Below are 26730 nucleotides of genomic sequence, written 5' to 3' on the forward strand. Positions count from 1 at the left end.
TACACTGCTAAATTAGAGACGGCTAGCGCAGATAGCCCTCGTGTAGCTTTGCGCGAAATCCAAAAAAACAAAACAAAAACAAACTACTGTATCGTCTGGCTGTTAGGGTTGATGGCTACAAAGCTAAAGGAAGAGACAGAACCAAGTGAGAGAGCTATGGAAATGTCTGACTTAAATAACTAATGAAACGAAGAAAATCAGAGATTTCGCAAGACTACAGGTTACACACCTCAAACAATTGTTTATATGCAATCTTAAGACAATCTAGATGTACAGGGTGATCTATTGGGTATTTGAATAGGCTAACATCCAAGTAGTTTATATAAAATAGCACATAACTGCTAGCATCGAAAATTTTGCTGTTTACGGCCTCTATCTGTATAAGATAATTGTGTCTCATGTTTAGTTTACGACTTTGAGACTTCCAATCAATAGAATGTTATTAACTACATGCAGAAACTGGGAAAATATAGAAATAATGTTATCTATATATACCTGAGTAAATAAATGTTATATACCAGTCATGAGAAGATGAAATTCACGACGACTTCAGTAATTAGAACACCTTTCTTATCTCATGTGCATCTTCCTCACGAACTTTACAATTAACATTACTTGCGAAATCACTAAATTAAATACAGGTTGCAAAATGTAGTACTGATATCCCTCAGATGAAACATAAATTATAAGTAGAACAAGTTAGGAGAGTAGAAATATAAATGAATACAAACAATAATATAGTTAACCAGATTATAGACATAACTCAAATATTACAAAAAATCGTAACGTAAAACTGAAAGAAGACATCTCTCACCAGTAACTGGAATTAGAGCATCAATTTTACAAGTAATGCTCAAAGCTTTTGACCTTGATGGTTTCATAACCTGTATGTTCATAACTCCAGCCTGCTTTCAGTTATAAGTTAAAACTGATTTTGAATAAATAAGTAAAATCATGCCTATCTTCACAAATAAATTTAGGATTGCGCTCGTATAGTATTCAAACATTTTGTTTTAGCGCTACAATATAATGTATTTAACATAAAATATGCATATAATGACTACCTCGTTTACTTGGTAAAACAGAATATGTCTGAAATAATTTGATATATATGAACCAAACATTTTTCTGATTCACGACTGGTCAAAAATTGTATGTGCACCAATGAACATATCATGATTTTACTGCTCAAAAATCAGTCTCGTGACCCATGAATATATCACTTGCTGAAATTATAAGATATTCCTTCTCCACCATCATTGAAAACAATGAGCCCACCATATTTTTCAATTGTTGTGGTGTAAGTTATCAAGTAGCCCCGTATCTTTCCTTCAGTAAAAATTAAATGTTCTCAAGTATTTTAGCTTGAATCAGTGAATGAAATATCCTTTTTGATGTATTAAAGATATGTAAATCATACTATATTTTAATTTCAATGAAGTACAAGCCGATCACTGTTTTTGCCAAGAAATTTTTCCAATTTGAATCTTTTAAGGCAAAAAGTTTTATTTCCCTGCATAAATTATACTTTTGTATGTATTATATTCATGTATGTAGCACATAGACAAAGTGGTTTAATATGTATAGGAAAACATTTGGACACATGTTTCTATTTCCACACTAAATAACAACCAATACACAATTTTTAGCACATTACATCACTGTTAAAAAGCCCATGGTTTCGTAGAACCTGAACAGTTCCTGCCACTTACTTCACATGTTTTTTTTTGTTTTTTAATTATGCTAAAATGAAACCTGCAGATGTAATCCATTGAGTTGTAATCACCCCAAATCAGATGATATCCCAAAAGTAAAGTAATCACAGAAGTATATAAGCAAAAATAGAATATTCTGCTACACACATCTATCAAATTTGCATTTTGTTTAGTCAACCACAAAATACACGCATATGTAATTTAGTGCACTTGTTGCACAGGGAATAACAGTGAAACTATTTTCACCATCATACCATGACAACCAGACTGGATAGCCATTTTTATGCCATCAGTATTACCAGCTAAGAATCGTTAAAGAACCCATTACATAAGGTAACCATTAAACACAGGACACAAATCTAACAAAGTGTTTACACATTTCCCCCAGATTATACAGCATATGTTATTTGCTCATCCTGTATTAAACTACAGCATTCTGAATACACTTCAAGAAATATGAAACATTACTAACCAGATCACCAGGGGCGATATTGCGGATTGGCATGACATAAAGTTCAATTGAATTATGCACAAGATTGCAAGTTCTCTCAAGAAGTTCCTATAGGTGAACAGTCACTGAAAATAATTAACCAGAATACTTGGAAAGCGGGGTCTTCAAATTCCTTTTATCTGGTTTATCAATGTACCCAGTTATCGTAACAGTTGACTACAACATATACCTTTTGCTAGGATTTTCACATAGCAATCTCATCTGTCGTATCTGTATATCTAGTGAGTTATTCATGGTCTGCTCTGCAGAAATTTTTGCATACCTCAACTAAACAAATCAATGGGATTGTTGAAAAATGTTTGACCAATGATTTGCCATGAAATTTTGCTCAATAGATCCAATTAAGGCCCACAACAACGTGTCAGTTATTGATTTTTCTGTGAAACAACTATCCTAACCTAATATTCACATATGAAACAACATTCGTAACTCTTAAAGAAAGGAATAACAATTTCTTTCATTCATTGGTCTTTTAATCAAGTGACTGTCCTAACTGTTGGCCAAACAATTAATTTCAGCCATAACAATTAGATAAACATTGGTCGTATTTGGACTGATTACCAGAGCAGGTAGATTGTTCCTCTATAGTACTTCCTCATCTGACTTTCCCCCCAAAAAAAACAAAACAAAAAACAGATATGTACTATTGTTGTCTTCCTCTTCATTAGCTGAGATGAGATAATACAGCGCTACTCTCATCATCAACTTTCTTGTCCACCTATTATTTCTAGAATAACCAGTTTTCAAGAGGCTAATTAATGATACAGCATTTAAGCTTGTTGAAGTGAAATTCACTTCATTGAGCTATCAACAGGCAAGATATGGACTAGTCAAAACAGAATGATGATTAATTTCACATTCCAAGTACATACCACAACCATAATCCGTCATCAGGCTGAAAACATTATTTCACCGAAGTTTTTTATGGCGCTTATTTTTGCATACAGCCTCCTTACCAATCTGCTGCCATGCAAACTCGTGTCCGTTGGCCAATGGAGAAGATAGTTATTCCACATATTCCTGAGGATATTGTGGTCACTGTGTACTGGGTAAATGACCATGCACTAAATCTACTGGGAGTAGTAATTCCTATTAATAGATTTCCAGTGCAAACAGTCAACTGTTGTTCAGTTGCATGGTATAGCATTATAACATATAGTATGTGCTAGTTCCATTTCATTTAGTCAGTGTTAACACATACAGAAAGCATCTACTTGAGTGTCTGCACTATTCTTTTAACCAAACCATCAGATTGGAGATATGGTAATGAATGCATTTTCACCACCACTGACACTTGACAAAACTTGACAACAACTAGATGTCGAAGCTAGTTCCCTGATCCATACAGATTTCTTCAGATGATCCAAAGCATGAAATACATTGTTCAGCCAACACATCTGTGGCGGTGTGTATTAACATGTGAGCCAGCGGATACACTTCAACCCACTTTATGAAGAAGTTTAAAATAATAAACACATATCAATAACCTGTTAAAGTTTTGGTGGAGGATCAGTTTTATCCAAGGTGATTCTTTCCAGAGAGCGAACATACCATTTTCTGTCTGAGTTTTCTATAGTAATCCTAGTTTTCCTGTGAAGCACACTAATTAAAGTGTCTATACCACCATTCAAAGTATTTGTGTAAATGTTACCAAAAAACTATTATCACACATTGACTTTCCCTGGAGTCCTCCAGTCTTTGTATTGTACAAAACCAAAATAATTTCCTACCTTAGAGTATGCCATTCTGCACTCATAACTGACTGTACAAGTGCCTGATTTTGGATGAATCAGTACTATACTGGCCACTTTGTTATGTGTGTGCAAATAGTGTCCAAACTTTGTAAGGGTCCTTCAGTTGCTCTTCCTAAAATTCTTGATTGTTCTTTCAAATATAGAATTCTCACTTCTAATATACTTTAATGCCACTGTAATTCCAGGATGCCTAGGACTAAGACATACACTGAAGAGACATGATCTCATGAGTTGGCGAGAATAAGTCAACACTGGTGCTCATGTTAATCACGATTCAGGGGCTGGAATGCATCTTCATACTCAAGTTTCAATTAAAAAAGTGTATCAGTATTACGCAGCACAGTCAGTGATGCGACATTCTTGGAGACATTGGCCATCATAATTTTATGCAAAATCTAAAAAGCTAGAAACTTCTCATTTGTTAGAAGACAAAATAAATCCTTGAGTTTGAGATATTCACAGTATCAGTGGACTTTCCCTTTCCACCTACTATGTGACTTAAGAACTGCATTTCCAGTTCGACTGAAGAGGATATGTGAAATATCGAAAGTAGCTTCCACTTACATTTGGTATTGTTCCATTAGTGTGGATTTAAACTTTATTTTAAATTACTGAGTCCATGTCTGTGTATTGAGCTCAGATTTTTACACAATCCCCATCTTTAGTTTTCAATTGCTCTGGAATCTTTACACTTGTTTACAGACAGGTAACAGTGGCTGCAACTCCAGCAATACAGTTAGTGTGCATCACTTCTGCCTTTGTTACTATGTTGATGATCACTCTAGCTGAAAGCTGAATAGCTAAATGTCTATAGTTACACATCAGCAATGGTACAGCACCATGGACAGATCCCTTTTCGAGCTAGTGCAGCCTTGTTTCCAAGACAGTAAAAAAGTGTACTTCGTGAATTTATTCATTACTATAGAAGGTGACAACATATTAGACTATATATGTAATACACTGCAAATTACTACTTGGACATTAGGGTTAGATATCATGTCATTTGCAATATGCATGTACACAGTCCACTGATTTAGGGCTCACTCTTGTCAGCACTGGATAGTCTTGTTGCAGATCTGCAATTTTCCTGTTACAGAAACAAAACTGATTGAAAGCAATTACCTTTGCTTAGTATAAGACAAAGCTGGACATATGCCTCTCCACTCATATTGAGCTTGTATCCATTTCACAAATTAGGTTTATGGTAACTGGTTGAAGTAATGACTTGACACAGAGATCCTGATACATACCATGGTTGAGTTGGGTTTTGATTCCTCTAGAGTGTACTACAAAACCCCACATACTACATGACAACAGGTCCATGGTTCTCGTGACCAGTCACTATACTGTTAATTGTGACTTGAATGTTCATTCAAGTTGGTTGTCAGACCCAGTTTTGATTCTACTAGCTTACATACACAAGTGGTGCCACTGCTATTTTTCAATGTTATCCTTCCTTTACCCATTGCTGTGTTGGCCTGAAAGAGATTGTAAACATTCCTTCCACCAGTGATCAGGCACACCACATTCGAAACAAATGTTTCTTCCTTCGTGTCTATGTTTCACTTGACGGTATGAATCCAACTGCAATGGTGGTGCGGACATGGAACATAAATGAGAGAAACACTACAAGCTCATTTAGGAACCTTGGCTGCTGTACCATGCTTCCTTGCAGTAGAAATATAGTAGGAAGTATATTTCTATGTAATCTCCTTAAATCATCCTCCAAAATTGATAAGTTGTTGTACTCGCCTTGGAGCTGCTTTGTACTCTGCCCTATAGATTGCTTGTCCTTATAGATTACCATTGCGTCACTGTGAGAAACAAGTACAATACAATATGCAGGTCAATATGACCATGTACTGCTAGGTTAGACTATACTGACATTAAGCAAAAACAATATATATATAAACATACAGAGAAGTCTAAGGTCGGATGGCCAGGCCGTATTGCAAGTTTAAAATCATAGTCTGACCTAAAAGTCCGGCGCTGACCTCAGCAAAAATCTCCACCCGTGTTAGTTTAGCTAATCACAATAAATTAAACTGATTAGCGAAAGCCTTATGAAGTAAATTTAGGAAAAGAGAGAGGCAGGCTGGATATGGAATTTCTAAAACATGCTTCTGAGTGGGAAATGGAGCACTTTCTAAGTAAAACATAAGTCACAGACTGGATTAAGTTTTTAACAAACTTAATGAATAACCTTGTAAAATAATACACATTGTAGTGTTATATACCACATATATTCGACTGGCTTGTAATGGTTTCAGTACTAACCAAATAAACATATATTTCAATTCTATTAAACATCAAGCAATTTTTCTGTTACTATTACAATAACTGAATTTGTTTGTCTTTAAAATTTAACTCATACTATTAACATATATTACGTAAGATAGTTTTGAGAAAACTGAAACTTTTTCCTTTTTTGAATATTTATATTGATATTTTAGTGTCTTAGTTCAATGAAATCTTTTCAGTTGCTCCTGTTTGTGAAACACGTCAGAAGACAATTTATATAGTGGGAAGACAAGAAAAAGTTAGAATATATTGTGAAGTCACTGCCAAGCCTACAGATGTCGTGTTTAGATGGACATTTAACACCTCAAGTGAGACCGTAGATGCCGATTCAGTCAACAGTACTGGAACAACCAGTTTTGCTGTTTTTTCCCCTAAATGTAAATATGATTATGGTATCGTTTATTGTTGGGGAGAAAACATCATCGGCATTCAAAAAGAGCCATGTGTTTTTAATATTCTACCAGCAGGTGAGAAACAGCCTTACATTTATTGGATAACTTGCCTGTATTATAATGTATGCTTTTCAACACAAAATATATTTGACCCGATGGAAAAGAGCAAGTATATATATATATATATATAAATATACATACCATTTCAAAACCAAGAAAATATTGTTTTAATATAATATGCTCTTATGAGGTTTGATCGCAGTCTAGAATCACGATAAAACGACTCCTTAAAATAGGAAACTTGTAGTTCATGAATAAAAAATAGATTCTTGAATACTAAATTTTATCCTCAAGTATACTTACTTAATATCAAACACGAAGCTCCAAAGTTGAATTTACAAATATATTTCATTGCTAGACAAACTATTATTTCTGATAAATATTTATTATCATAATATAAGATGCTTTTCTTTAAATCTTATCTAGATAATTGTTTCTCAAAAATCTTGAAAGAAGCACTTTAGATATAGAATGTCTGTATTTATTTGAACATCAAATTATTTGTTGTTGAATTGTAAGTACTTGAATCATGCGACTGTCTAAACTTTAAACACTCCTGAATAGAAGAAAATAAGGAACATTATTTAACTCATCTCAAATGTAATGTCTAATTTAGTGAAGAGAATTCAGCATAATCACTAAGAATAAAAGATAATCCAAAAGTTATTTTTATTGATAAATCACCATGGCCACTAATCATCCAAAGTTTAATCAAACACAGTTGACTCACTAAAGGAAATATAGGTTTCTAGTAATATAAGTAAATCTAATTAAATTTGATGGGTTCATATACAAGACGCAATAACCGATTAATCTGCCAAATTATATAGGTATTACGTATTATTATTTCAGAAGATATAGGTTACAGTTTATCTTATTAACTCAATCACTTAGTACGTTAAATTATGGCCTAAAAAGACTTGGTGGTTAAGGTACTCAGTTCTCATTTTGCGGGTCGCGTGTTGATCCATCGCGAATTTGATCGCATTTTATCAGTGGGGTCGTTAAAATGTGACGGTCATCTCCACTAGTCGTTCATAAAGAATAGTACAAACGTTGGCCATGGGTGGTGTTGATTAGCTGATTTCTCTTTAGCCTATCACTTCTAAATTAGATAGCGCAGATAGATTTGCGTAATATTCAAAAAGCAATATTTATCTAATATATCAAGCTAAATTTGTGTCTGTTTGTTCGCACCTGTTAGCCATCTGTTCCTTATACGTTTCTTGATCAGTCAGCATTAAACGTGACACAGTGACATAGGATGACATGAGGAAGGTCACGAAGGGGGTGGGGGTTGCACCCTCATCTACTATATAAATAAACGTCAATATGTTTGTGTATCTGTGCCTTATACGTTTCCACATTCCTTGATCAATCACCACCTAACTTTACACAGTGATACAGGATGCCATAAGGACGGTCATAAGAGGGGGTTGGACCCCTCATCTAATTTCATATCTAATTTAGGAAAACTACCGAAGTAGCACAACTTGACAGAGTGATACAGGAGGATATAAGGGAGGGTTGAACCTCCCATCTGATTTCATATTGAAAACAGTGTGTCTTTCTTTTCAACATTGGTACCTTTATGTAGATTTATTACACTTTTAATGTTTTTTTTTTGTTTTATGAAAAAAATACATAAGCATAATTTCCTATCCTTTCTTGCAAACGAGTTTTTATTTCACCCGTCCAACCCACGGATACTCCAGCTAGTCTTATATAAAACTGAACTTTTCAGAGTGTGCAGAAAGCTTCCAGAATTTATATTATATACGTTCCAAAGAAACAGGCCATTTAATGATAAATATATGTATATCATTACAAACTTGAATCCCCCGGTGGCATAGCTGTACGTTAACGGACATACAACGCTAAAATCCCCGCGGTGGACACAGCAGGTAGACCAATGTGGCTTTGCTCTTAAAGCAAACAAGTAATACAAATGTATTTTGTTTACTATCTTTCAGCCAGGCCTGACCCAGTTGCAAATTGCAGCGTGGAAAATCAGACACAGAAATCTTTTACAGTTGAATGTACAGCAGGAGACGACGGTGGACTTACTCAGCATTTTCACCTTGTAGCTTACAACAGAAAAAGCAACGAATTACTAGTGAATCACACAAGCTTAGATCTACCGATTTTCAAGATAAATGGCCTTCCTCCCGGAAGTCCCTTGAGAATCTTTATCTACGCGTCGAATGCTCAAGGAAATAGCATTTCACTTGTGCTAGAGACGAGAACTCTTCTATCAGCAGAAAAGCACACAGGTACAAACAATTGAACTGAATTATTCCTAATGAAATTAATGTAAAAACTTGAAAAAATACAGTTTGTGAAAAATCCGAATTTTACAAGATTAACCAAGTCAAAATAAATGTACAAACTGAAACGAAGATTTTGCAGACTTTTAACATAGTTGTTTAAATGTATCAGTGACAAATAGAAAACTGTTCTCGTCGTTCCTCATAATTTGATTCTTAAACCTACAGGTAATCTTCCTCCAGCTCTCTTCAGTCCCCTACTAGCCATTTTACTTGGATTAATTTTGGTATTAGTTATCCTTGCTGTTATTGTTCTATTTACCATAAAGCAGAGAAGGACTAGGATGCAACAAGGTAGCTTAATTACTTCTTTATATTTTTATATGAAAAATAGCATTGGTATTTAAATATTTTTAAAAGACTTCGAACACAAATGCAAAATATGAATATTAGCATGTTTTCTGTTTCTGGTGTTGTGTCAAGGCTAACTCAATTAAAGCATGTTTGCCATAACTTTTTCGATATTTTAACATTATGAAAGCTTGACTTGTACGTTTTGTCCAGATAAGTTCGTTTACATGACATAAGATTTTATAAGTTGATGTGCATCATTTTTTCACTCAGTATTGGTTATACAAAAAAAAGATAACGTACTATTTGAAAATAAGCAAAGAAAAACACATCATTAATGTATATAGACTGTTAAGTCTTATATTTCAATCAAATGTTTACATTCAACATTTTCAAAAACAAAAGTATTTTTATTTCAGATGTTTTACGTTTTTCAGTTATAGAGTACAATAATTATGCAACGTTTTGCAATGTTTTATTTATTTTACGCAGTTTAAGCAGTTTCATTTTATTTTTGTATTGTATTAGCCTTAGTTTTTCACATTATAAACTTAACTTTCTTTCCTTACTTTTGAACATAATTGTTCTGAGATTCTGCCAGAAGCAAGCCCAGTTATATTAAAATAATTTCTAAGAATATCTGATGCTTCTAAAAGAAGTGTAACAACATACTAATAACTTATATTTTATCTTCGGTATTAGCCAGAAGTTATTTCTACTTTATAAAAGGAACTGATGTTATACAAAGTAGTTATAATGAATGACATTGTTATATTTATATTTATCGCAAAACATTTTCGCCCAAACGAAATATCATAAGAATTCTGGTTACCTGAATTTTAAACATACATTTTCAAATACCTAACAATCATTTAAAACCACCACAAGTTTCATTTTGACTATGTTAATTTAATACGCCTGGTTTATGACAAGATGTGATGTCTTTCATATGATTATGGTAATTTTACTCGGTAATCTAGCTAAAGACATCTCGACTATGATACACGCAGGCTGTTTCATTTCTCTAGTACTGAAATACTCATTGGTTAATGTTTACCCGTTGTATACTATGTGGTGTTACAGCAATGTTACTAAGACTTGACACTCTAACCTAAAGTTAGTCAAAAGGTATCTTACCAAGAGTATTATGGTTACTAGAGAAAATTGTTAGCTTGAACGAATTTTTCCAGTTGTTTTGATATAAACAACACGATGTTCTCTTATAACTGTGACCGCTCCCAAACGGCTGTAGTTTTAACAAATATCCTGGTTTAAGAAATACTGGGTTTTGTGAGAAAACAAGGATACCTCACCTCTTTATCAAACTCTACATGACTTTAACCACTGAATGACAAGTTTGTTCTCAAGTTACTTTTTCTGTAATTCTTTGACCTTAATTCACCATAATCTAATCGATTAGTTACTATGGTAATGAAACTCAATGAAATGTATTTGAGACTCATACACTTTTAAAAGGTTTTCAACAGAATAACTAACAAAATGCGAGTCAGTGTATTTCTGGTGAAATGTAAAGTCATCTGAAAAATATGCGTTTGGAATGACACATCACTGCATTTTTATCAAAAATATAACTAATTGAGATTTTTCGTGAATTACATTTATTCTTTCCCATGATATAAAGTTCTAGACAACGTAGAAGCATATAAGCTATGAACACACGTTTTATTTTAAACTAGTAAATTACAGAAAATCTCAAGTACGCAAGAAATACACACTCTGTTTTGAACGAACATTTAAATGTTCTTGTAGATTTCTAAGTAAGCCCGTGTGGCCAGTTGTGAGCGCTCTTAAACGTTTTCATCATTCAGTAAGAGGTCACATTTTTTTATAATTTCGAATATTTTAACGTAGACACTTATTTTGACAGAGCTCTTACCTATTCATCAATTTCCATGTAAATATATAGATTCATTCCTCCCGAGAATCCCCAATACAGTTTTGACCACCATATGAGGGCTGAAGATTGAAATTTTCAAAATGTAAATTTAGATGCAAATTTTTAATTTATTGTTACATATCCATTCTTTATACTGTAAATCTGTGGATCCATTCCTGAGAAACACTAAAACCCATGGAGCTGAATGTTATGAATTTCCATAACCTGATTTTAGATTAATATTTTCATTGTCTTCTCATATGTCAGAAAGCCTGGCATGGCATGGTGATTAAGACACTCGACTCGCAATCTGGGGGGCGTGGGTTTGAATCCCCGTCACCAAACATGCTCGCCCTTTCAGCCGTGGGGGCGTTATAGTGTGACAATCAATCCCACTGTTCGTGGTAAAAGTGTAGCCTAAGGACTGGTGGTGGGTGGTCTATCACTGTTGAATTAGAAACAATTAGTGCAAATAACCTTTGTGTAGCTTTTCGCGGAATTCAAAACAAGTAAACTAAACCATATGCTAGATCCAGTTTTCACGTAAATTGATTCAATTAAACAAAAGATCTAAATAAAAAACCCTTCACATTTTCGGATCTCTTTGGTGACTATTTCAACTTTTTCTTTGTTTCTATTCTGTTGGATTATAGAGTCAACTTACAACACATCAAGTTTCTCTGTCAAAAATCATATGAGGATTTCAAAAATCAAGAAAACATAGATACTTACAAATGAGAATTTAAATTGCGAAATTCACGATTACATTTTGTATTCGATAATTGAAAATAAACGATAAACTAAACATATATTAGCATGTATTGTGTACTATTACCAAAACATTTTTTATGAATTGAATTTTAAAGCAATATATATATATATATTATGTTTTCAAATGAAATAGTATTGATGTTGTTATTTTCAACCATAACGACGCCTTATGCGACACCTGGGCTAAACAGTCAGAAACTAAATGGTTTAAGCATAACCATTCCTACTTGGATTGCTGATCATAGGGACGCAACAAGTCAGTAGTAGCATATGATGCCTATGCAACTATTATTAGTTTATTAAATGGGATGATTGTCACACTTATATTGTCCTACATGTCAGAAGTGTAAACATCATTCTCAGCGGCATATCTCGGATATAACCTTAATCTTTTTGATTCAATTCCACTATGCCACCCTCAGCCCAGACTCTAATGCACAAGATTCTGAGAGTTCCATGCAATTAAACAGCACATGTTAAAAAATGTGTTATATGCTGGTTTCTTGTTGTTTACAAGATTTATAAAGATATTTTCAACACAGGACTACCCGAAGCAAAATATTCAAACACACATGTCATAAAAATGTCTTTATATTGGAGATTTAGAAGTTCCAAGACAAGGATACCTAATACAATCAAAAACAAAAGAAAATAGATCAACTTCAAACTTCAGGTCCATCTAGAAAGAGAGTTGTAACAAGTCATACCACCCCCACCCCCATTTGTTGTAAGCAAAATGCGGCATCTTGAAACAGATAAGAATCCATGAACAATAATGTCAGTGACAAAAACCAAGAAGCATCCACGTGCCAAGGCAACATGATCAACAAAGTTTCCATCTAGAAACAAACGAAGGTAATAGGGTATGGCTTTACCATTATACCTACAGAGATACCTCCCATTCAACCGTCCCATGCAAGAAGGGAGGAATAGTATATTTTTAAGATTTCAGCCTTGCGACGCAGCCTTTGTCAATAGAAACTACACTTTAGAGCTATTATCAAGATTCATGATCGTCAGAGTATGATCGGACGTAGCAACATGAGCTGTAACGACGTGGTGAGGCTCCAAAATCGTTTTAATATAACATTCTCACTCCTCTTTATGGCAATACGTCAATAAATTATAACAAATTTATTCAGCATGCAAACATAAATATTATTGAGCGCAGATTACTCATTAGAAGGTCACAAATAATCAAATATATATTAGTGTGTATACTCTTATTAAAGATCCCGTAAGAGATTATGGTTGTGTTTAGATAGAAGAAAATATATCACAATAAACCAATCGGTTCCATCAGAAGACAATGACTGAAATTAACAAATTGAAACACGTATGCATTTAAAATGAGATAGGCATAGGAAAGCAGTTAAGTTTTCCAGAGTTTAGGAGACGTTTGTTGTTGATAATTACCGTACATCAGTATTTATAAAAAGAATAAATAAAAAAATACTAGAATGTAAAATGAAGATGATTTATATAAGTTCAACATGTTACATTGCATTGAATTTTAAATCTTAAATTTGTAGTGATTATCACCATGAACCACCTCCAGATAACATACGATATATATACCTTTCAAAACTATGTAAATATACGATTCATTGTAGTTTAGTTCTGGTATGATATAGGAACTTTAAGCCTATAATTCGACATCTGTTATACATTGGGAGAAAGGCCAGAGGGAAGTAAATGAGTAGTTTGTAGTCTTGTGCTTTAGTAGAGATATGGGGTTAGCAGCTTTCCCCAGAAACCATTTATCATGTAACGTGTGACTGTTGTCACGCTGGTTTACGTAAAGCATCAGGAAGCTCTGATTCTAATTGATTGTATTTTTCATTCTTGTACTATTACTATTTCTTAATTTGCCTTCAGCCACAAGAAAAGACGATGTATAAGATGATCGTGTTCTCGTGCCAGTCACTACTCTTTCTGCTCAACTCATTTCCGTAACGTTCATTTGCTTTTACTTGATTTTGGAACATCGCCAAAGTTATTATTATTAAGTTTAACTATATAAATCTTTCTTCATAAAACTTTCCCTCATCTGCAACAACAACTAGTTTACTACTAAATACAAGAAGTTTAAACTTAGCTTGTGAATAAGGTACTTTTGCTTATCATACATAATTTTTCATTGTATTACTGGTATCGTATTTAAAAATTAAATTTTCACCAGAATATTGTGCTTGTTTAACTTTGTATGTTGATTGATGATTTAACTTGAAGATAGGAAAACAGCAATACCAATAAACTAAAATTTCTGACATTATTTTAACATTGTAAACATTAATATTATATTAAACACAACATATTATTCTGAATAGACCTCTTTCCTCATATTTTTTATAAAGCATTATTATGGAATTAATCTAAACAGCCTACTTATACTTATGATATTTTGGAACTTTATTGAACATCAGTTTAAAACTTCGGGGTATCAGGTATTGATATATATAAAAATATAGTCTTAATAATTAGCCTCCCCATAGCTCAGAGGTAAGTCTGAGGGCTTATAATGCAAAAATCTGGTTTCGTTACTTGCGGCGGTCAAAGCTCACGTAGTCCATTATACTTATACTTATGATATTTTGGAACTTTGTTGAACATCAGTTGAAAACTTCGGGGTATCAGGTATTGATATATATAAAAATATAGTCTTAATAATTAGCCTCCCCATAGCTCAGAGGTAAGTCTGAGGGCTTATAATGCAAAAATCTGGTTTCGTTACTTGCGGCGGTCAAAGCACATGTAGTCCATTGATTAGTATATATATATATACATATTTCGAAAAAAAAATATATATTTCTTCAATTGCACAAACGCATATCTACAATACACTACCTTCTTATCATTCTGTTTTAATCCTAAATCTAATTCACTGAAAATGATAAAGTGTTTTTTACTAGATATGCTGTTTTTTTTAAACTATTTGGTTGTTGGTGTTCCTTATTAAATGTTAGAAGTGATGTTTGTTTCATCATTGAGAATATTTGCATTCAAATTAGCATTCCTCTCTCAGTTTAGAAAGTTCATATTTCATCATTAAAATAAACAAAAATTCTGCATTTGTTTTTAATTATATATTTTTCCTTCATAACTATAAATTACTTCCCGAAATGTTACAGAAAGTTAATCATACTTTGTAAGAATGATTTACATACACTAATGAAGAGACGTGTTGTCACAACATATGACAGCTATGATGTCACAGATTTCAAGTTTTGAACATATGTATTTCATTCATGGTAACTTTCCGATCATTTGATGTGCAATACTACCATGCAATGCTATTTAAAATTTTCCCTCCTTTCTTATGTTAGACTGATCATATGATTTATGTAGGCTATAAATGTTTGAACAGCTCCCTATATTATAATTATCAATAATAAAAAACTTGAAACTGTTTCAGCAGCGAACATACAAGTACCACTTACAGTATAACGTTTTTTGTGTTTTTACTCTAGTAGTTCCCCTATGAGACAACGGTAACATTACAGACTTTCAAAGCTATATATTGGGGTTCGATTCCAGTCTAATGTGGCTTTGCTCTAAAATAAACAAACTTGCTCTACTAATTTCATTTTAAATAGAATTAATTAAAAATATTTATACCATACACTTTTGACCTAATAGATAGACTGAGAAAGCGTTATTGTCATTGTAAAATATAAATTAACTTGACTGTCAGGTTTTTGTGTATACGGGCTTGGATTCTATATAGTGGGTGTCTGTGACTTGTTGCGATAAATTCGAACAATAGACGGGCAGCACATAATCCACTTGTTTTAAAATAGTATATATATATCCAAAACAAATCAAACGTATGTACGAAAATCCTTTACACCATAGGATATCATAGTTGTATCTAAAATTCTAAATAACTATCTTTCTTCTCAAATGTCCACACTGACTGATTCAGTCATTTTAGAATCCAATTGAAAACACGAGTTATTTTTCTCTACTCTGTTTCTTACTATACAATATACGATAAATTCACTGACGTTCGTGGATTACCACAATTGCATCCAGAACTTTAAATAATTGTCTCCTTTTGTAAAAGTCCACACAGACGGGTTCATTTATTTTAGAACATCCTTTGACAAGACAAATTGTTCTCCTTATATCTGTTAAACTGTGAAACTCACTTTAAAATATCGCTAAATTACAATCACGCATTCTAACTTCACTTTTTCTGACTTAACAACACTTAACTTCTTTTGTTGGTTACCAGAGTTGTATCCAGAGCTTTAAATAATTGTCTACTTTTTTTTGTCAAACGTCCACACAGGCTAGTTCAGTTACTTTATAACTCAATTGACAGGACAAATTATTTTTCCTATCTCTGTTGTTACAATACAGCTGCGAAACACACTATAGAAATCATCCGTTAAGGCTAATCATTCACACGCTGGTTAACTTCATGTCTTCTAACTTTTTTGGGGGCGGCATGACCAGATGGTTAAGGCACTCGACTCGGAATCTGAGGGTCACGGGTTCGAATCCACGTCCCACCATATATGCTCGCCCTTTCAGCCGTGGGGGCATTATAGTGTAACGTTCAATCCCTCTATTCGTTGGTAAAAGAGTAGCCCAAGAGTTGGCGGTGGGTGGTGATGACTAGTTGCCTTTCCTTTAGTCTTGCACTGCTAAATTAGGGACGGTTAGTGCAGATAGCCCTCGTGTAGCTTTGCGCGAAATTCAAAACAAACCAACAAACTTTTTTCTTGACTGAATTTTTTTAACTTGCGCTCGCTTGATCACCAATTTATATATCTGGCCCAACTGAGCCCTCGAACTTTCTATAAGCTAGGAAATGCTATGATATAACAATACTCACAATACGAGAAAAACGACAAAAATACTACAATATAGAACAATTGAACTACACACACAACGTACGACTCTTACCGAGTTAGATAACGAAATTTTTCAAATATTGCCTTTAAAATAATTACCTTTAACACTCTTGTTATGAAAACTAAATAATCATTAAACGCTAGATAACTAAATGAACTAAACAATAACTCTTACAATAAACATTTTGTATATAAATAATGAACTTTTTATAAATTGTTAATTTAGGTGATTGTGATTGTCATATATTTCTGGAATCTAGTCGAAATATTCTTGTTCCTTGTGGTTGGGAGCCCCCTTGGGTCTATAGGCCCTGTGCAAGTGCACCTAAGGCACATTAGTTGATCTAGGTCTCCTGCCCTGAATAGGCTTATATCTGGATATTGATTTGGTAACTGTTCCTGAGGAAGGATTTGAACGATGTAAAGACATAGAACACAATGTATCGGGCACAGAAGCCTTCATAGATGTAAGAATCCTCACACAGGAGATCATTTAGGATCGCAAATAGCCTAAATCTTACTGCAAACCAAATACCTTCGTGTATAAAACGATGGCTAAAATTACAAAAAAGGCCCCTTGACCTAAAAAGCTATACTAGCGAATATTGTTATTTATTCTGGAACTATTAGTAAATCAAAATATAAAACGTACTGTAAAAGGTTTATGGAAAGATTGTAAAGATATATGGCGTAATTGACCTCGCCATTCTTCGCAGAAGTTTGTTACATTGAAAATAATGGTGACATATAAAATTACATATTTCCTGCCATCAGAATGGGTACGATTGGCTATAGAGGAAGTAGATCCTAGGTCGGTAGGGCTAGTGAAACATTTTTCTCATAAAACGTGATTAAGTCTCAGTGTGGTACATGTATATAGTCCATCATTTTCATGAAAAAAGTTTACCTAAAAAAAACAAAAAAACTATCTTCGATTTTATACATGTAGGGATTTTTACAAATAAATCACTTATGCTTTCATTATTATACCTGAAAAAAGCTGACTATATTATTTCATGATAAATGTCCCAATTATGAAAAATCTACAGGATAGACCTTTATTTGATCAAAATACTAAATACTGAGACTTTCATAAGAGAAATAGTAAAATGTACCATGAAAGCTGTTCTATGCAGTAGAGTATATAATATCTATCTTTTAAGTTTCGTTGATCAAAATTAAAAGACAAAAACACATATAAACGAAAGTTATGTACAAGAGAGTTGTGAATAAGAGTCTACAAGAGATTTTATGTCGCATGATTTCAACAATAAATAAGTTCAATGATAATTAAAGTGTAAACCTGTCAAGAATTGTCATATTCGAAAGTTTTATTTCCGACAATGTTAAAGCAGTAACAAGAAAATTTAAAGCTTTCGTAAAAAGTCGAAAATGATCTCATCACATTTCAAAAGTATAAACTAGTATTCAAATGTGGCTTCAACGATTGTAAATAATTTTGAACGTGTCATAAAAAATAGCCAAAATAATATTGTACACACCACGTTAATTACAATATGTTCCTAAAGAGAATTGTATGCATCAGGTATAATTGACATCTCATAACCAGATTTATAAACGTTGTTTTAGAGATGGTATTTTATAATTGTAAGAAATACTGTGTATATAAAAAAATAATTTGTAGCATATTAAGAACTCTTAATCAGTAGAATACTTAATCTCCAAAAACATCAAAGTAGGTGAAAAACGAATTTGTAAATAACGACATATGGTGGATGATACGTAACAATAAATTAGATCACGCTAGCACAAACTGACTTTAGTCATAAACGTCCTTGAAATGTTGATGGCTTGGACTTCTGATGTTTCAAGCAGTATTTAAATCTATAAAGGGCTTACAAAACAAAAATTTTACAAAATTCATACTCATGGTAGAGATTCGTATTTACATTGGGTGCAAATGTTGAGAAGAGCAAATCCTGTTAGTCTACACTGGTTAAAATTTTGTTGGTAGCATTAACCTTAAGAATTCTTACCATAAGGACAGTCGCATTTTTCTCCATGTTGAAACAGGCAAGGCCGTAAATTCAGAAACATCGCTAAGACACTGACAGTTAGGTGTATTGTGTTCTATCAGGATATGAAAATCTTCTGCTAATGAGCTACCTCCAAATGAATCACGAATCATGGCATATGATGTCAAAAAATGATTTCCTATCAGTTTTCCATAACACAACATCTCTTGGTCAACATATATGTGGCTGATATTGCCAATCTCATTCTGGTGAAAAGACAGTGGGTTATGTTGTACTTATATTGTTCTATGATACCTAAGCCTCCTCCTCCATCCTGCCCTTTCTAACACCATAGAAGCAGTGTGTTGTTGATGTGAATCTTCAGGAGTGGAACTTTATGGCAAGATTAGTGTGTATGATGTGGGTCTCCAAATGACTTATTAGATATCTGAGAATAATATATAGAAGCTGAAATGGATATCACAAAATACCGTCAAACCTGCTACTCAAACCAAATTATTTGCAATATAATATAGTATAATGACTTCAGTACCTCCTCCATAACCAAGAGCCTATTTATATTATTGGAGTGTTTAATAAATATATTACTCTATTTTTAACTATTTCAGAATTAATTACACAAAATATTTATAGTAGTTTGAAATGTATTTTACTCTCCACAGTGATAATACTAATTTTTCTTCTGAATTATTCAGCAAGCAAGCTGTTTAAAATATCTGAATGTGGGAAGATGGCCACCTTAGGTTTGAATTCTGTTTTAATTAATTAAGAAGAATCCCATAAAAAAGCAGAAGGTTTTAGTATGGGATCTTTTGTTCATAAACTACGTTTCTAGTTAAGATAACGATTATACAAAGACTACTATTAATATTAAAAACAAAGTTAAATAAAACGGACCTCCAAAATGGACTGAAATAGACTCTACCTAATTCATAAAGAAATAATTTAAAATAAATGCTGCATTTGGCAACTGCATTTGAATCAATTAAATCCTATTGGCAAGTGATCAGGAAGGCTATGCATCATGTGCATTACCTAAGACAGTAATGCAAAGTACGTGAACATTAAACATGGATACCTAGGCACTAGTGTAGTGTAAGAAGGCCCACAATATCCTAAGAAATAACACATTTTTAAAGTCTCAGTGAACTTGAACTGATTTTGATATGGTATATTTGGCTATTTTATTATTCCTCATTGTTTGAAATCATAAGAAATTCAAAGTGCTCACCTTAGATCAAAGTCGCGCTTATATCATTCTCATTCGCGCTCGTCCATAATTGAGTTTACGCTCAGGGTCACATGAATAATAGTTACATATAATTCACTCTAGATGTTAGAACGTACGTCGTAACTAATGATATACATGGACGGTTTTTACGAAAGAGGACTATCTTACCTCACCTCCCACTACTAAAAAGAAATATGAAGCTCCATCTATCATTCAATTCAACATTTGTAACTGAGTTATATCAGTTTGAAGAATTCCACGCATCATAAATGACCCTGGACTAGAACAAATGGAAATATTTTAAATCTTATTTCATTCCATTTCCTCAGACGAATTGGCATGGCAGTAGAGAATTATGCCCCCTATTCGGCAAAAATATTCATCATCTAATATGTAGGTCATGTGTTTTAAGTATTGGTTAAGAAATTATTGGCAGAAGTTGTGCAGTGATTTATAGATAATATCATACTTAAAAAATAAAAATAGTTATTGTTTTATTGTTTGAAGTTAAGCACAAAGCTACACAATGGGCTATCTGTGCTTTGCCCACCACGAGTATCGAAACCCGGTTTCTAGCATTGTAAGTCCGCAGACATACCGCTGTGCCAATAAAAATAGTAAGATACAAAGTTGTGTGGCTGCATAGTTCACACATATATTGTTGAATTATTGAGTTGGATAAATATAGTAAGATAAATTAGTTATTGGTGTTGCACCATGATCAGGGTCAATTATGGAAAAATACATTAAGTACAGATTTAGAAGGTGATCACTTGATGGAAGAAGCTTCCTTGGAGAATGAATATTTTTGTAGAACAAATCGACGGGAATAAACTTTGCTTTTTTAAAACCCCGAATGATATATCATATGTAAAGCTGATAAACATGTTTGACTAATGGTTGTAAGGTGATAATATCATACAATTCACTAGTGAAATTAGGTATCTTGATTTTTGTTTAGCATGGGCTAAATGTCTTTTGAGTGAGATAATATAAAAATCATTTGGGCTTGTTAGCAATGAGGAATAAAGGACATTGATGAGACCATGTGAGAAACTGATTTATGACTAGCCTATAGAGATTTTTTTCTAAAATGCTCATAGTTGGACAGGATGCAACAAAAGCATTGTCATCAGAATATTGAAAAAATATCACTATTTGATGGTTATGGTATGTATATCTGCTGCTTACAGCATGTTAAGTATGGCGAGAGTAGTGACCTCTATAGAACACCCACTAGGATATTAAAGGATCTAGAAAGAATGTCTTCTGCTAAACAAACACCTCGTCGTCCTTGAAGAAATGAATTGATAAATCTTACATAGCTTAGTACTATCGAAAGTTTTTAGAGCAGACCATTTTGCCAGACTGAATCAAATAGTTTAAAAAATTAGTATACGGGATGGTTGGTTTCTTTTGAAGAGATTGGTGATAGTATTAGAAAACCCGAGTCCTCTGTAAAAATAAGAAGTCCAAGACCTGTTTAGTTGAATGTTAAAGTCGATGTTTGGAAGTAAAACGGTGCACACGTGTAACAAGGCTGCGTTGAAAATTACTGACTGACAAAACAACTAAACAACAACACTAGTGATGCTGATTGGGCAGTAAGAACTAACATCAGTAGGATCTTTATTAGGCTTCAAGAATAGCAAAATAATATAGTATTTTCAAGAGAGTGGATAATATGTAGTGCGGAGAACCACATTGTAAAGTGCTGCCAGTAAAGAAAGAACCTATCTGGAGCATGTCGGAGATAGAGATGTGTAACAATATCTTGCCCTGAAGCAGTATTACACTTGTATATATTGTCAGTCGAAATTTATTAGGCAAAGGGGGTTTGAGGTAGCTGACACGATGCGACGGATATGTAGGAAACTTGTTGGCAAATGAATAGAGAGGAGATTGTTTGCATAGGTATTTATTTGTTCCTATGAAAATAAGACTTTAATAAAGTCCCGTGTTGAATTGTGAATGTAATCTCGTTAGGAAGGCCAACCTGCTTTCCTGTAATTCAAAATACAGTAAAGGGCAAAACACTTCCATACTTGTACACATTTTCACGAAAATCTAAAATTGGCTATTTTAGGCCATTATCATCATCGGGTCTTTAATATTGGTCCAAGGCTTTTATCATAAGAATGTATTATAAAATATACTTCTATGCATTTTAGATATCATTAAAGTTGTCAATAAGTATTTTCATGATATTAATTCCATAAATATGTTTTTCCAACAACTTAGATTTAATATTCTTCTGTTCCTTGGGCTTTGTTAGAGTACATTACTCATCAATAAAAGATGAAAAACCTTTATTGCACTATTTCCTGTTTTAAGACATCCGTAGTCCCCAAAAATATGACAAAAATTATGATTTCGAAACATTATTTCATGAGCACAGTTTGGTGTATTATATATAAGCATTTTGCACGCAAACAGTTGTGCTTCTAAACAGAATTAAAATTATCCGTGACTCATGTGCGTTTCCATTGTTTCTTAATATACTCAGTTTTTCTTTTTAAAAGAGAGAAAATATAAATAGTTCATGTCTTAACAATAAAAGTGTATATTCTGAGTTTTTATAATATTGACATGTAGTAACAATTAGTTACTTTCTAGAAAAGACAAAGAAGTAAGCGCATTGTGTTATAAACACAATGCGTTCGCAGATAATATCCTCTGTATTTTGTGACTTGCTGCACTTTGGCGATATAAATAAATTGATCCTACCTAGCGTTTCCAATCTACACTGAATGAATGATTTGAATAAAGACAGTTTCTCTGTTGCTTGTCTGATTAAGTAAAAAGTTATAAAACTAATTTTGTATACTTGTCTTTAGAATTAATTTGAAAATTACTCTTTGGTCATACTGCAGCTTCGTCGATTTTTGAAGAAAATTATTTGTGCTCAACCTTTGAAAAACTTTTATTGTTTTTTTTTTATAACCGAATATTACATCCACGTAAACTACTAGAACGTAATATGTAAGTAATATGTCACAATGTTTTGTAATTAATAATTTAATATTTTCTTTTGCAGGAGTAACACTAGGTTCAAGTAATGGCCCAAAGTAAGTAATTGGTTCCAATCTGAAATGCCTGGTTAAATATGATGTTAATTTTCACTCAGACTTAGAAAACTCAAATATTTCATGTTAGTCTTTTTGTATTGAAATAACATTGCGTTCTATTTTTCGCTTAGGAAACAGAAATTGTCGTAATGTCTCATTTTACTACGAGGTAATTGTTGTTTTATATAACGAAAAGCATGGAGTATTGGTTTATACTTTCTAAATGAAATAGAAATGTGCGTCAGTAAAGACTGATTTCTAAAGTATTTTAGCTTAGAATGAAATAACAAAATAATAACATAAAATTACGCCATAAAATATTTTTATCAGTCGTTTTGAAAGCTTAAACTATTTCACGTCGGTAAATAAAGATTTTATTATAAGTTATTTGTTCATAAGTTAGACTCTTTAATAAGTTCTAGTATATTTGCGTTAATTTTCTTTGGTCATTCAGAACAAGATTCAAATGAACCAGAAATAGCGTTAAAATAGTTCATTAACAGACGTTGGAAATGTCAACACACAAACCTATGTTAAAATTTTTGGACGAGACTCTAGTCTTATTCTGTCAGCACCTTCTTTACTAAGCACGATTATAAATTCCATACCCAACTTGAAATATATTTAAAATCCACTGCGTGTAGAATGTGCCTGGATTTACGAAGCAGTAAAACTCGGTTTACGAATTTAATATATAGCTTAAACAAACTTACCGTTTGAGTTGCTAGTAAAAACATGTCCGGATATGCCATTAACATTTTTTTAAGCATGAACTTGACCTGCTTCTTCATGAACAATCTACTCTGAAATAGTGATCTTAAGGAAGTAGTATTCACCCCCGTATCTAACTTAAGTTTTTGTAGAGAATGATTTTTGTTTTTTTTTACTTTTTAAACTTATTTCAATAAAAAGCTATTTCTGAAAATTCATTTGGTGGCTAAATAAACATGACGTTGTTTGCCATGAATTAAACGTCGATATAAGATCATTTTATTCTAGATACTCCCATGTACTCCGATCTGCATGAAAAAGGCAAAAGTTGCGTATCCAAGGCTACCCATCTCATTCTGAGCATACACATTAAATATTAAGTAAATACCTGTAATAAGCATACTCCGCCTTGCCATTTTCTGAGTATCGACCAGTACGGGGAACTTTGTTTTTAATTCTATATTTATCAAATTTCGTAAAGATTTCCTTGAGCACACAACCTATTCTTGATTTTGTCAACTCTAATGTTCTTACTAAACCTCAATCGTCTGCATTATGGAAATAGTAGTTATACAAATACAGAAACATAACCTGCCTTTAAACCCATTCAATGACTATATAGCAAGTCACAATAAATGCGGTTTATAATGTATTTTTGCAAACAAATATATTATTTTTCTCATTTTAATTTTCGCTTAATTTAACATATGCATTTTAACATGCTCAGTCATAATATATATATAAATTTCTAGGTCTAACGATCATTTGAAAACCATTGTTGACCAGACTGAGACTGAAGAAAAGTGTCCTGATTTGATTCCCTTCAGAAGTACAATCGCAAGTGTGTATTCTAAGAAATTTAATTTTCCAGATTCAGTTATAAGGCGCAATATTTTAAAATTCTTACGTTATCCAATCGCTTAACGTTAATAAGCTAATCTTTGAATTTGTATGTATTGTTTTCCAGAATCTCAACCTGTAATCAGATTTTTATTCTATATTATATTTATAATTGTACAAAAAACTAATATTTAAAAAGATAAGAAATCTTAGAAAATACTTTATAAAAAGGATAGTTGCTAGCAAAAAAACAAAAAACAATGATTTTAAGATTTATGCTTACAATTCTAATCAATGAATTTAGCTTTCTGAATTTTCAAAAGAGTGAGTATTTATCTCATATTATTTCCAGAGATCATATCTTTCAGCAGATGTCGACTTTAATTTTCTGTGGGTACCGCCCCCCCCCAGTGCCACAGCGGTATGTCTGCGGACATACAACGGTAGAAACCGGGTCTCAATACCCGTGGTAGGCAGAGCACAGATAGCTCATTGTGTAGCTTTGTGCTTAACTTCAAACAAACAAACCTTAATTTTCGAAGCTATATAATATTTTGCCCCCTCCCCAGTGCCACAGCGGTATGTCTGCGGACTTACAACGCTAGAAACCGGGTTTCGATACCCGTGGTGGGCAGAGCACAGATAGCCCATTGTGTAGCTTTATGCTTAACTACAAACAAATCTGTTGGTACGTGTTGAAAATGTTGGAGAGCTCTGAATTAGGTACGAATCCTTAGGATACTCCAAATACTACCTATACTTTAAAGTATTGCTGCTCTATATAAGACCCACCAGTGGCACAGCGGTATCTCTGCAGACTTGCAACGCTAGAAACCTGTTTCGATACCCGTGGCGGGCAGAGCACACAGATAGCCCATTGTGTAGTTTTGTGCTTGACGTCAAACAACTAAGTATTATATAAGAGTGAAAGATAATCTCAGTGTGAATGGTAGTGTACTATTGAATAGCTACATTTCCTCTTGTCAGTAGTTTGAAATTAGGGACAACGACAGACAGTCTTAGTAGCTTTGCAATAAATATAAAATTTTCTATTTCTGTTCAGTAGTAATTAAGCACATTTAGATAAGCAATATGTAAAGATAGTAACATTCTTCCTGAACACTATACTTGCAAATCAAATTGTTGACCGTATCATATTTCTATATTTCCTCTCAACTACTTAATTACAGTTTATACAATTATGGGTTGTGATGAATCGATTTACTTTGGTAGACACAGAAAAGTTTTTGTTCCTTCAAGTAGGACAAATGTTATTATATTGCTTAACTTTTAAATGTATTAGATTATTCTCAAGTGTTCAATTTGCAGTAAAAGCTGATCATGGAAATATTTCACTGTCGGATGTGTTCTTGATATTTTTAACGTAATATTTGATTTGTTTCTTTAAAGTATTTAAAGAAAGATAGATAAACGTGCATTACTTATTGCTGTTATGTTCTTCTTAAACTTTTTCAGATTAAACTCCGTAAAATCCGGTAACGGATATCTATCAGTATTAGACTGAGGTGTTACTGATATTTTAAAGTTAACATCTTATTTGTTATCCTTGAGGAGGAATAGAACATGTTATAATTGAAACTATATACAAGCCATAAATATATTTATTTGTGTTTTGAAATTTTAGCTCTTGCACTTTTTCAATTGGTATAGGCACTGAATTTGATGATACTTTTATGAGTCCATCGGTTATTATGACAGACATGGGAACCCATCAGATTTACGAGAACCTTAAAATTATCGGTAAACAAACCTATGGATATACGAAAACTCATCAAGAATTTATACCTCATACGGTTAGTCATTTTAGTTTACTATCAGCTATATATGTTTTTGTCTGTCTGTCTTCATATAACAGTAAAAATAACTTCTACACAAGGTATGGAGGCCCGGCATGGCCAGGTGGTTAGGGCGCTCGACTCGCAATCTGCGGGTCGCGGGTTCGAAGCCCGGTCCCACCAAACATGCTCGCCCTTTCAGCCGT

The 26730-nt window shown here is 33.1% G+C and overlaps 1 protein-coding gene across 6 annotated transcripts in view; it reads left to right on the forward strand.

Annotated features, from left to right (window-relative positions):
* The window catches only part of LOC106458486 (nephrin-like), a 98992-nt gene that overhangs the window by 63646 nt on the left and 8616 nt on the right, over positions 1–26730 (forward strand). For all 6 annotated transcript variants that reach the window (XM_022384709.1, XM_022384710.1, XM_022384712.1 and 3 more), the window contains 6 exons: positions 6461–6748; positions 8707–9006; positions 9229–9354; positions 23147–23177; positions 24641–24729; positions 26400–26542. In XM_022384709.1, coding sequence (XP_022240417.1) covers positions 6461–6748; positions 8707–9006; positions 9229–9354; positions 23147–23177; positions 24641–24729; positions 26400–26542 — 977 coding nt within the window. The remainder of the gene's footprint in view (positions 1–6460; positions 6749–8706; positions 9007–9228; positions 9355–23146; positions 23178–24640; positions 24730–26399; positions 26543–26730) is intronic.

The sequence above is a fragment of the Limulus polyphemus genome, unplaced genomic scaffold (assembly GCF_000517525.1).
Source record: "Limulus polyphemus unplaced genomic scaffold, Limulus_polyphemus-2.1.2 Scaffold472, whole genome shotgun sequence".
NCBI lineage: Eukaryota > Metazoa > Arthropoda > Merostomata > Xiphosura > Limulidae > Limulus > Limulus polyphemus.